Raw genomic sequence first — 13592 nt, 5'->3', positions numbered from 1 at the left:
CTTGCCCTGGGGCACTTCTGGACAAATCTTACGCACACAACTGTAGAAGAGGCCCTTCTTGTAACTCCCACCACTTTGCAGCAAGTGAGCAGCACTCCTGGACTAACAATAGGCAGCATGTGAGCTTAAAATACACTTAGGACCTTTAAGAACTTCTCCATTTCCTCACGGCAGGAAAACAATCCAAGTGACACGGCTCCCAGGTCGGTAGTTTTAGTGGCTGTTATGAACTGATGAGGCTTAGGCAGGGTGCAAAGTCCAGAGCTGAGGGACATTCTTGTTCTTTTAGTCCTGGAACTGCAGCTTGAGCACCTGTGCTGTTTGTAGCTGTGCTGATATGGCCAGACAGTGCCTTTTGTGTGAGGAGCAGTAGCTACAGCTCCCACCATCAGTCACAAAAGCCTGCAGTTTAGTAGAACGAGCATTTCGTACAGAAGCTAGCTCTTAAAAGACAGCTGGATTGGTTAGCATGTTTTTGTGTAGTATTTGATGACTCTGAACATGTACCACAAAGATGATTCTCAGAAGCAAAACTGTAGCAAAACCTGCAATTTAAATGACCAGAAACAACTAATTCACTTCAGCTGTTTTAGAACGGGTAACATGGTGTTACACACATTATTGTGCAGCTAAGGAAATGCAGTGCTTAACCCATAGAGTTTATTCTTTCCTGTCAAAATTAGATTCTCCGGAGGAGTAACATGATGGGGAAAGGCAGGCCATCAGTGACAGCGTTACAAGGCTTCCTCATTTCAGGGATGCGCATGCTTCCTCTGCAAACTAGTCTTTATTTTGCAGTTTGGAATCTGGCTTCATGTCCATCTTCTCTCAGTGCACAGCTACCCTATTGAGAGGCGTTTAACACATCCATAGGTAAACACTTCGCCAAGGTTAAGGCTGAGCTCCATGGCAGTCCTGCTCCTGGCAATATTAAAATATTTTTTCAACGATTATACTACAAGTGGAGGCTTGTGGCCAATCCTAATGCAAAGCCAGCAACTGTCACATTATTTCCGAGAAGAGACTGCCCTGCTGAATCCGAGACTGACAGTATTACTGCTTCAATTATCCATTTCAATTAATGCAAATATAGGCGATGGTCTTAGAACAGCAGAGTAAGAACTGCCTGCTGAATACACAGTCACAAAATATAAGGCTTGACAAAAGAAGTAAAAAAGAGATTAGATTTAGTCTAATTCACATTCTTAAATCAGAGATAGGAAAAAAAGTGGGGTATTGTCTTCACAATAATTCTTGTAGTCTAAAAATTATTAGACAAATCATTTAATTAGAATTTTTATTCTTTGATATTCTTCTGCAAGAAGTAAAGAAGCACCATCTTACTGATACCTCTATCGTCTCTCAGTAAAAAACAATGGAGATAGAGTGCTAGGCTTGAAGAGAATATGCAGTCTACTGTAATTGTATTGAAGGTAACAGAGGCAAATAAAAAATAAATGACTTGGCCAAGGTCACACAGGAGGTCATGGCAGATTTTTTGAGCCATGGGAACCTTCTGTGCTTTATCTGTGAGAGCCTGTCACTGATAACAAACTTGTCAGCTTTTGACTTGAGCCTTTCAATGTAGAGCAGGGAGATTCCTTTGGCCTAGTCAATGCCTCAGTGGCCAGATACTAGAGATGGGTGTGGGAGGAGATGGGCATTCACCTTCCAGGAGGTTACATACTGCTTGCTATTTCCTATATTTCTGCAGCAAGAGGGAAAGACTTCTGTATTTCATCCTGGGTGTATAGATACTATAGACACTAAATTTACATTGCTGTAATGAACTCCATCTATAACTAACAAATGCTAACTATATGAAAACTGTAACAGAATATACTTCTCCCATTTTGTATGTTAACAGTTACATTCCTCTACTGAGTCAGCACCATGACTCCTTAAATTCTGTAAAATGCTTATGACATCTATCTTTCATCAAGAGTATCAATGAAGAGAATTCTAACATAAAACTAAAACTTCTAAGATATCTCAGGAAAATAAATTTAGGAGTGGTTGCATACTTTTTTTTTTTAATTAGAAGAGAGTGGAATCTTACCTGAAATCCATCAGCTACATTTATCTATCTGAAGATATTAACTGTCTGATCATTAACACTATTCAGCCTAAAGCCACTAGAAATGAGAAAGGCCCAGATGTTGGAGGAATGGGAGGGAGGACATAACAGGTGGGATGTAAAAGGAACCATGGGAGAGAAGGCTGATTCAGGTGAAAGAGCACAGAAGAGTGGGTAAGTTTAATAGCCTGTGATGGAAAAAGGCTTGCTTACATATCACTGCTACTGATGGCAAATCTGCTCTGCAGGGGACCTGGGATGGAGGCCTGCTGTACATACCATGATGCAACCACTTGTAAAAGCTCTTAGAAAGATCTTGCTTTCTTGTAACAGAAAAGCAGTGCTTATACCGAAAGTCCATCATTCACAAGCCCGCCAGCAAAAATAACAGTTTATGTGCAGGTCACAATTTTAAGGTTAGCTCTACAACCTTAACAGCTAAAGTACTTTGTAAGTAAATAAACAGAAGTTCAACATAACTCAAAAACCAATTCCCATCTCACGGCTGAATTTTATGTTTGGTGGTGCATGAGCGAGTGTTCACACACAGAGAACATCACCTACCAAATATGTTTTATCAATGGGTCCTTCCATGGTTCAGTTCCTTTTCTCACAACTAACATCTTTTTTTCCACCTCTGTTGACCCAGAGTTCATCAGCAGGTCAGTGCTAAGGAAAAAGGTAACAACCAGTATTGAAAGTGTAACCCTGTCTACTGCTTAGATTCTGGGAACTTTAACCTCCGTTTGGAAAGCGTGACTAATAAGATGGAACAAATATTCTCCCAAGAGATGTAAACCATGCACCAGCTTCAAAATACAAAAATGCTTGCATAGTTTTTCTTTTTTTCTTTTTTAAAGAGGAAATCCTTTTTTTTCCTTTTTTTCCCCCAAGATGGTTATATATGTAACATTATGTAGTAGTCAACAGAAGGCCACAGTGCCAAGGCACAATATGGAATGGTATCCTGAACTCCAGTTTAAAGGAACTGTTTCTTCTGTAACAGCCTTAAAAATACACTTCTTAGCAAACCATGATGAATATTGAGCAAAATAATTACTGAAAGGAATCTTTAATTTACATCTTTTTCCAAATATGTAACTACCTCCCCAAACGCTAATTCCACAAATGTTTAAATGAACTTTAAATAGGTGACTTCTTTGAAACAAAGGTGAATTTTCTAACCAGAGCAAGTGATGTTGTTCTCTGTTAATAACCGAGTATTATGAATAGTAGCTGTTTATACACTGAAGATTTCAGCACCATGATTTTATTGATTTGAAATACCTACAGTAGATTTGCACTCAAGCACTGCTAGTTGCCAAGTTTAAGACTGTGTAGCAATAATATCTGTGGTCTTACTTGCTTCTTACTTTCCTTAAATATAGCTTTGTTTTGTTTGATATTAGTATTACAAGCTTGCCATTTTTGCTAGTGGAAGGTTGAGACTCACCCAAATCACTAAACACTGAACTGCCTGTGGTATTTTGTCTGTTTAGGGCACTGATTAACAATTTCTCTTAGAGTGGTTTTACAAACTGGTAGGCTTGACACGATGTTTAGAGTTACCACATTGCAAACAGGCTTCAAACAAGATCAAAGCCTCATTCTGACAGTTGACGTGTAGACCACTGAGGATGCTAATATTTGAGCAAACAAGAACTGTAGGCAGAAAGAATTACTGTCCCTATTTTACACATATTGAACCGAGGAAGATAAAAATAATAGTTTGTGGAAGGTCACCAGATCTTCAAGAACCTGTGAGTGAGTCCTTGTCCTGTTCTGCTAAACAGAATATTATTCCTTTCTGATGGAATCACAGGTGTGGCTGTTCTCTGCATCAGCTAGAGCTCACCCTTCCTGCTGTAACTGTAACTGTACCTGTACCTGTAACTGTAACTGTAACTGCTTTTCATATATGGCAGCACTCTATTCCAAGCTCCAACTGCTGCTTAGAAATTCTTTTGAGGCATGCAGCTGTGCATGTGATCGCTTGTTACCAGTACTCTCCATGGTCAGTTTAGTTTCTGTGGGCTGTGACTGCAGTACAACTGTAAAAGTCACAAGCCTCCAGACCAAGTTTAAAATCTGTATTTAAAAGCATGCTTTTTTGACTCTGTGGTAATTGGGGAATGGAAGACGTATCATTTCACAAGCTAGAGAAAAATCCTGTGTCTTATCCCAAATCACATTTCAGAACACTTTATTCATGCTTGGTTGTGACTACAGTACTTTCGGGTGCTATAAAAATAAAAGTTCTTATAGGAGACAGGTTCTTGGTGGTCAGCATAACAATCTGCAGGGATTGCACCCATACAGGAATGACTAACATACAGTGTTCCATGATAAAGAGAGAAAAACCTTTGGCATATGAAAGAGGCAAACCCTATGGCAACAGATGCCTCCAACCAGAGTACCACAGTCTTTTACCGTAACTTCATTTACCTGCAGTTCTGTAAAGCGGGCATCTTTATAGGCATCTAGTTCCTCACTAAACAAAGAGGTATCATACTGTGTGGTACCAGTTCTTGACAAGACTGCAAGAAATCTTCAGATCTGCTATATTCAAAATATTACCACACACTAACAATAAATAGTAAACCAGCAAGAGTTAAATATTGAAATGCATTACTATACCTGACATATTCTAATTGCTTGGTCCAGCACCGTCTTTGTATCAGTTGCATAATCTGGGCAAGGCAGCATGGCATGACTGAAGTGGGCTTGCAGCAGGAGGTGTGTTTTTGTGTGTGAACTGTCAAATGAATGGGGGTTGACTTCAATTGGAAGATGTTTTGCCAGTTCACTGTTCATCTGATCTTCATTGTGTCTCACTGGTAAATCTGTGTACTCCTCAGCATTCTTAAAAAAAATTAAAAAAATTAGGCATTGTAATTAGCTTCAGAATAATTATTCCTTATTGACACATTAAAAGTAGATGCATTTAATTAACTACGATTTGATTTTAATGTTAAAATAACAGCATTTTAGTGTTGAGAAAGTGTACTTATTTGTTAAAATCACGTGTGTAGGAAAACAATAGGTAGTAAAATATTCACAAATATTCACACAATTATAGGTCTTAATTTTTTTTCACATAGCTGATGAGAGGAGAATAAAAGCAATTAAACACATTCAGTGGATGGACTCAATATTTGAGATGACCGTCTGCAGATATCCTACCCTGATTGGCTCACAAAACCATTGTAAAGTTAGCTATAAAGAAGTCAATAATTCACATTTTCAGTTTTCAGGGTTTCTACTTTTCTGTCTGTATTCAAAACACAGTGGGTTTGAAATAGCTCTGGTAAGGTTCTTTTAAAATGTACTTTCAATATTATGAACAGCCATTGTCTAAGCAACAGATGATCAGTGATCAGAGCAAAGAACATGTCAAAATGAAAACTGTCTAAGAGCTTTCTCACTATTGCCAAAAAGAGCTGTAGGCCAACAGTTATTTAAATAATTTATCATTATTTAAATCAAGTAATAAATTATTAATTTATTATTAATTTAAATGTAGTTATGAGTAGCAACATCCATGGGGCTGTGAGGAACAGTCCTAGTAGTCAGAGCAGAGGTGTTCATTCTCGTGCTAGGGAAATCCACTGTCTCTGAAAGACAGAAAATTCAGCAGTAGCATCCTAAGAACTATAATTTAGGCTGAAGAATTAGTTCTGTGACTTAATTGGTAATTTTTTCCTGCACAAAACTCTCTTGTGCATGTATTCCTACATGTTGTTTGGAATGAGAATGATCTTTCTAAAGCATAAAACTTGCAAGTAAAGTAAGAGTTTTACAGTATGTTATATCTTTTCCATCTGTAATTTAAGAGAGTGTATTTCTTTTGTCATGAAGTAAAAAGTAATTTGGGTAGCCCAAAGGGCAATGTCTTTCAAACTATGGGCTTAGCAGAGACCATTAAATTAAAGTGGTCAGGGTTTTACATTCCTCTTAAAGTATAAATTCGTATTATGCATTTTAGTCTTCAATCGCCAGTCAGACTTCCTGCAAATCCATATTAATGAAATATTCACAAAAGGAATCAATGTAGAGTGTGGTAATGAAAATGGCAATTTTAGAACACCTAACAGAGCTACCTAATTGACTTACAAAGTACCGTATCCACTCATTAATAGCCTAACGCATAGAACCTTTTTTGACAATTCCTAAAACCCAGTTACATAGCTGGTTTTCACCCCTTTGAAAACTGACAGTACAAAATTTTCTATTTTCTTTAATGGCACAATGAAACTACACCTAAACTGTGATATATATGTAAAAGTAAGTATTAGACAACTTAAGATTTGGAAAGAAAATCAGAATGTAATTAATTTATTTTATATCGCGACTGCAGATTAGAAGTTAAGATTGACTAAAGACAACTGCTGCTTAATCCTGGATGTCTCTGCTAGATCTCTTGTGAAAACTGTGGTCATTTATTCTCTGAACCTAAGGTCACAATCTTTTTAAGCCCTATAGAAGGCTGCATGTTTGCTTCACTCTTTTTATTTAACTGGCTTCTTCTTCAAAGATATTTTAAAGAATATTTACCAAGGAGATTTTTTACTTAGTTTTGCTTTGCAGTTTAAAGTAGCAGAAAGAAGAAGGATCAGCCAAGTCACTCCAGACCAATTGGTACTCCTGAAAATGCATTTTCCCTAATTCTTCCCCAACACGTTTTATTTACCTCCAAAACACTCCTCTTATTTTAAACAACTTGCCTACTTAATTTCCTGTTTGTGATCATTGACTGTAAGTAAGTGAGGTTCATTTTCTTATCTGCATCGTGTAGGTAATTAAAGGAAATTGAGAATGGGTAGTGAAGCTTTTATACAACTGAGAATGAAGCTGAATGGAGGGCACTGAGGTCAGCAGAGTCCATTATATTTTTATGTGAGAGGCCAGTATGTCTGCCCTGTCCTTGTTTGCTTAGTGTAGGCTGGACAGACTACTAACTGCAAATCTGTTTCTCTGATTTGCCCAGCTGTCCTTGAATAAAGACATCTTCCACTGCAAAACGTTAAATGACAGTGATTGACAACTCTGTGATGAACTGTGCTTGTAACCCCCTGCTACTGTTTTCAGGTTGCACAAGAAAAGACAGAATAAAGAAACATCCTTTGTAATAACCCCAAATGGGCCCTGCTGTTCACTCAATATTTTCTCATTTTAGTATTCCTTTTCATTGTGAATCTCAATCTGTTCTGCAAAGCCTATAGCTTCAACTATTCCACAGAACATGTAATATATTTTAGTTTAGTACACTATGTCTGAATACCATTTTTACCTCCATGGGTGAGGAAACAGATCAAATTACATATCAATCATTAATCTTCATTCTGAAGTCAAGAAACTTAATATAAACTTTAGAGTTAAACCACAAAGCAAGGCTGTTCATTTTTCACTTTCCCTTTTTCTTCTGTTAAATCAGGACTATTGCAGACAATGATAATATGTTTACAAGCAAATAATATGTTTACAAGCGCCTACACCATGAAGCATAACTTGGAGTATACCAGGAGATAACTAGGAATTTTAGTTATGGGTTCTGAATCATGCATTTGGTGGACATATCACATCTCTCTGTTCCATAGGTCTGTGATGGACTTTCCCAATAATGTCTATCATTAGAGATTGCTGCATCATTTTGAGAGTGTAAGAAACCTGCAATTCAACCTGTATGTGGTGCAGGGTCATACAGCAAACAGCAACTTGCTTTGCCGGTGAGAAATGTCACACCTAGACCTGCATCAACTTGATAGCTGCGTTTTACAAGGCCAAAGGGCTATTTGGGTAATTCTGTTTCCGGCATAACACTAGCCACAGAATCATCTTAGAATCCTCTCTGCAACATTCCGGATATGCAGTTTATCACCACCCTTTATCTGAATTGTCAGAAGTGTTCTAAAATTAAACAACTTACTCCATTTTAAAATATACCTTCTGCAGTTTTCTGGTACTATGAGGCATTTGAGGAGTCAGACTGAACTAAAGTTTAAACAAGGTATCCAACATGGTATTATGATCCACAGTGTCCACAGGGTTAAAAAAAAAATAAAAATCAGATCTTCTTTCTACTCACAAAATGTGTAAATTTGTCTGAAATTACTGATTCATAGTAAGAGCTGAACTATAAACCTATACCACATGTAAACATTCTAAAATGTTTTAAATCTCTAACTAAATCTTGCCATCTGCCTACAAGAGAGAAGAGGATATGTGTGGAACACAGACGGACACAGATCAACGTGAGCAACTAAAGTAAACTTGAATATTTTAAGTTCAGTTCAGTCATGGGAACAGTAAAACTTACAAAGTTAATGAGTTCTAGACTTTAAAGAGCAGTTGATTAATTTGTAACAATGAGGGTCTAAACCAAACCAAAAATAGTTTCTCACATTCCAGAGCTGAGGCAGTAGTCTTTTCTTTAGCAATGCTGTTATTGAAACTTAGAATTGACTGACTACTTGTACGTTCATTTCCTTTCTATAGGTACAGTGAATCCAAACACATGTATTTTCAACTTCAATAAACCTGCAAGGTGTTTTGCTCTCTTTCAAGTTTCCAATGTATTTATATTCAGAAAACAAATAAATGTGGGAAAACATGCTGCTCAGAAAATTGTTATTTCTGTTAAGTGATTCCATTATAAACTCCTATTTTAAGGAATTTATTGGTAGGCTATAAATATATATGCTTTGGTCTCAGTTTTATGGGACATAAACTTCCAAAGTTTAAAATGTTGAGGGTTTGGTTTTCTTTTTTTTTTTTTTTTTTTACTCTTAGATGTAAAAGCTCTAGGACAACATCCTAGTTAAAGACAGTTATAAACATATTTTACTAGTTACAAGGTTTAAGAACAAACGATGCATGCTTTCAAGATTCATATTATGGACAAAAAGGAATAATATCCCATGTAATTTCTACCAGCTTATGGAAGCCACTATATGACATAGATTGTTAGACTGGAAATTCAGATTGTCTCTTTTAGACAGCAGACACTTGCATGAAGAGTTTCCTCAGCCTGTTTTACACATATAAAAATATATGTTTAATACTTTGCAGAAGTGACATTCCAGACTTTTAGGGCCACCTGGCAGGCTCCACTAAGCAACAGAGCAGGCTGAAGGTTTGTAGAGATCTTGAAGAGTGGCTAGCATGATGCAAAAAAAGAAAAAAATTGACAGGCAAGATTAGAACATATTTACTACACAATACTGTAATTCATCATGGAGACCATTCTAAATATGCTCATTGACTTCATACAGCATGTAACATCTTTTCCTCTCATAGAATCATAGAATGGTTTGGGTCGGAAGGGACATTCAAAGGTCATCTAGTCCAACTCCCCTGCAATGAGCAAGGACATCTTCAATTGGATCAAACCGCCCAGAACCACATCTGGCCTGGGCTTGAGTGTCTTCAGGGATGGTGCATCCACCACCTCTCTGCGCAACCTGTGCCAGTGTTTTACCACCCTCACTGTAAAGAATTTCTTCCTCACATCCAGCCTGAATCTCCCTTCTTTTAGTTTAAAAGCATTACCCCTCATCCTATGGCCCTGCTAAAAAGTCTATCCCCATCTTTCTCACAGGCCCCTTTTAAGAACTGAAAGGCCACAATAAAGTCTCCCTGAAGCCTTCTCTTCTCCAGGCTGAACAACCTCAACTCTCTCAGCCTTTCCTCTTCAGGGAGGTGCTCTGATCATTTCTGTGGCCCACCTCCAGAGCAATAGGTCTGTATCTTTCCTACTGAGGACTCCAGAGCTGGACATCCTACTCTAGATGGGGAGCCATCAGAGCAGAGTAGAGGGGCAGAATCACCTCTCTTGACCTCCTGGCCATGCTCCTTTGGGTGCAGACCAGCATATGATTGGCCTTCTGGGCTTTAAGTGCACATTGCTGGCTCATGTCCAGTCTTTTATTCACCAGTACCCCCTAGTCCATCTCCTCAGGGGTACTCTCAGTCCCTTCATCCCCCAACCTGTATTGATACTGAGGGTTGCCCTGTTAACTGCAAGTGTATGTGGAAATGCAACTGAATGGCATCCAGAATATCAGAGCCAATTCTGCAGTGCAGTTCCTTTCCCATGGGGGCTTTCCCATCACTTCCTTCCAGGGTCAGTAGCTGGAAGGGAGAAAAGGCAGGAAGCAAAGCCCGGTGCCAGCCCCTGTGCTGCAGGACACAGAGGAGACAGAGCTGCAGCTCCTGGGCAGCAGCTGTCTCTGAATGCGGAAAAAGGGGTCCTTCTGGCACCAGTGCTTCTCAGTGGGGAACCCAGGAGACGCTGCCTTCTCTAACTCTCTACTCGAGCTCAGGCAATAGGAAAATGATTTTGCCACTTCTTTTGCAGTACTCTCCACTCTTCTCTACTCCTGGAAAAATGACAGAAGGAAAATGTGTAGGATGGAGAGCAAAATCCAAGGAATAAGGGCTGCTCATTATATTTTTGAAACAAACACTATTTTTTAATTATGTAATTAGTGGTTAATGCATTTTTAGAGATAAAAGATATGTGTCCAAACAAACAAACAAGTATAGAATTAAATTGTAAAGTTAATCCAATTAACTGGGTAGGAGCAAAACAGTGAGGCTGGGCTACCCTGGGCTCTGTCTCTAGATTTAAGATTTACCAGAGTGAGCACTGGAAATTTCCAGTTGAGCATGAGACATTCAAGAGAGAAAGTTAGTAAAGCCCATCAACATGCAATTATGTATAGATATATATTAAAAAAAAAAAAAAAAATTATAACCATCTTTCAGGATTTAAAATGGGCACATTTCAGCAATGAGACCTACAAACATAGTTTATAAGAACATACAATTTAAAAGTTCTTATAAATCCTTATCAAGGTCTTAGTGATCAGAGAAATCATATATTGTATTCTCAGACTTTAAACAGTTTAAACAGACAACTGTTTGAGTTCTGCTTTTAAATAGCTGCATATGATAAACACCACAAATTTTACAATTGCAGACATCATAAAAAGTACATCCTAGGGCAATGAAACAGTTGAGTGATCACTTAAAAACACCCTGAAGGGTTTAGATTTCACAAGTTCACCTTTTACTTAAAACACCCAAACTACAAACTACTGATGACATTCTTGATGACCAGAGGTCAGGAGTCTGAAAGACCTTTGCCACTGTGAACAGAGCAATAGGAGGTCAGCAATATTAGCTACCAGCAGCAGAGGGTGAGCTGGCAAATCTGGGAACTTCTAAAGTACAAAGTTAAATTACAGACCTCAAAGAAAATGTAAGCATGTTAGCACATGTGAGAGGGAGGATTATATAAAATAACAGTAATTTGACATGGGAAAAAAGTTTTTAGGACTTCTATAATAACTTGGAAATTTATTTCCCTTTTTCTTCCCCCTAAAGCTTCCTAAGCATATCAGAGAGGCTAGGCTTCAGTGTACAGGAAGATACAGTAATAGATAATATAATCATTGTAATTAGTTTACCAAATAGTAAAAAAAAATAGAACCATTGTTTCAGAATAATTTCCTCTTTAAATTGCATACTTTACTGAAACATATGAAAACAAGGAATAAATTAATGATTTTAAGTCTTCCCTCTCTCAATCTGTATTTCATACAGTTTATGATCACAGTCATAATTCAGTGCTACTTTTTTGCCAATCCTAATAAAAAATCATTCTTACAATATATTTGTTTTTCCATCAAATGTGTAGGTACTTATTAAGCCTGTTCAACCTTCACAGAAGTGGCTTTAGTTCACTCTTAGGTTTTTAAGTTAAAATATTGACTATAAGTAAACCTGTAAAACTTGATCAGTTTAAGGAAAAATAAATGCAAAAGAGACTGAAGTAGGACAAAAATAAGAGCAAACATCTGAAACTGGTATAGAATACACATTATTCACATAGAATAAGTTACTTTGATCATAGCAAATAAATATAAATGGAACTGTAAAAATTCCATTTCTAAATTGAATTATAGTGATGTGATTATTACATTTATCACTTGAAATGGTGTATTTGAGATTTTGCCTCTCCAAGATGCCTGACTTTTCCTATTACTTTTCATAAGAATGCTTTGAACCTGCACATTTTGAACGCATTATAATCATCCCCTTTTTTTTTTTTTTTAATTTATCTAAAGACCTAGATGGGGCAGTGACCCACAACTCTTTCCCTGTAATCTCAAGTCAAGGAAAGATTTATAAAACCAACTGGCTTTGGCTGTACTGAAACTAATTGTATTGCACTAATACAGAAAACCTTTTCAGTGCATGAGGTCAGTAATGTGTTAACACAAAACTGGGAAAATCTCTCTTGAGTATACATTCAAAAGTCTTATTGTCATGAGAAATCTACTTCAGTTCCATTTGGACATTTGTCCACATTCTGAAGCTGAGCTTGGCTGAATTAGCTGGCTCAACTACTGATTGAGATGATGATAGCAATAAAAACTGTAATAGCAAATCCTGGCACACAGCTTTCCCCGGGAAAGCGATCAGTCATTTTCTGCCTTTGGCTTTGATCCTCCATTGGGATCTTCCAGTGCAGAGCCCAGACCGAGGGAAGAAGTTAACAGATCTCTGCATTAAGTTAATGCTACTCTACATGGAGACAGAAGTAAGCGCTACTAATTCTTTATGTGAAACGGGGTCCATACATACTGTATATGTTAATGGCAAGCTGCAAAAGCTCTGTGTGTTGAAAACCAGATTTTAGATCTGCTGACCTGTGGCAGCTCCCCTAGCAGGGAGCCACAAATGCACACTGCTGCATTTTTGTACTGGATTAAATTCTGGATCTAGACTACTACGTGATCAGAGACAAAAGGGAATAAAAAGTACACAGGCGTGAATACCTGTCATCATGTGGTGAAATGACTAGCAGCCTCTGTTCAAGAGAGGCTCGAGCCCAGAATAATAGGAGAACAATATGAACTGGCAGAAATATATGGGAAACTTGGAAGGTGCCTACATGCACAATGTCTTTTCAGCAAGCTGCTACTGGTCTCACTCTGAGCCCTTTAAAATGAAAATAGTTTAATTTAATAATAAAAAAATACAACTGTAAGAGGAAGTGACAGCTGCTGCAAGTAAACTTCAATAAGGGCAGTTCCCTGCTGATAACAACTGGCACATCTCCACTCATTTCAGTGTAACTATGTGGATTAACATTGCCTGAAAATCTGACCCAGTGTTTTGAGAGGTACAAGGTAATGCAGGTATGGAAGACACTGCTAATTACAAGGGTGTGGAAGAAGGGGAATCACTGAGGAAAAAAAAAAGTCAGTAAAAGAAAAAATATTTGAAGTCTACTAAACGAAGAGACAATCTGTCAGTATTTTGGTGTCCTTGGTTTGAGGAAGTTCTAACAACGCTTCTGTCATGAATAACCAGAGTTCTGATACAGTAACATGGCAAATAAAGTGCCCTTGTGCCACACCTGACTGTAACAGAACATCCTATTACCTGGATGGGATGTACCATGCACTGCTAGGGCAGATATAACCCTTTTTTGGATGGCAAGTGG

The 13592-nt window shown here is 37.8% G+C and overlaps 1 protein-coding gene across 3 annotated transcripts in view; it reads right to left on the bottom strand.

Moving 5' to 3' along the window:
- The window catches only part of ASCC3 (activating signal cointegrator 1 complex subunit 3), a 270580-nt gene that overhangs the window by 17464 nt on the left and 239524 nt on the right, over nucleotides 1-13592 (bottom strand). For 2 of the 3 annotated variants that reach the window (XM_061460216.1, XM_061460217.1), the window contains one exon: nucleotides 4715-4939. The exons of the other annotated variant lie outside the window; for it this stretch is intronic. In XM_061460216.1, coding sequence (XP_061316200.1) covers nucleotides 4715-4939 — 225 coding nt within the window. The remainder of the gene's footprint in view (nucleotides 1-4714; nucleotides 4940-13592) is intronic. 3 annotated transcript variants of the gene reach the window in all.

This window comes from Pezoporus flaviventris, unplaced genomic scaffold (genome assembly GCF_033815535.1).
Source record: "Pezoporus flaviventris isolate CSIRO_AGI_PZ_B2104156 unplaced genomic scaffold, CSIRO_AGI_Pfla_v1 ptg000031l, whole genome shotgun sequence".
Lineage (NCBI taxonomy): Eukaryota > Metazoa > Chordata > Aves > Psittaciformes > Psittacidae > Pezoporus > Pezoporus flaviventris.
Note: the sequence above shows the minus strand (reverse complement) of the source record. Positions and strands in the feature narration are given on the sequence as shown.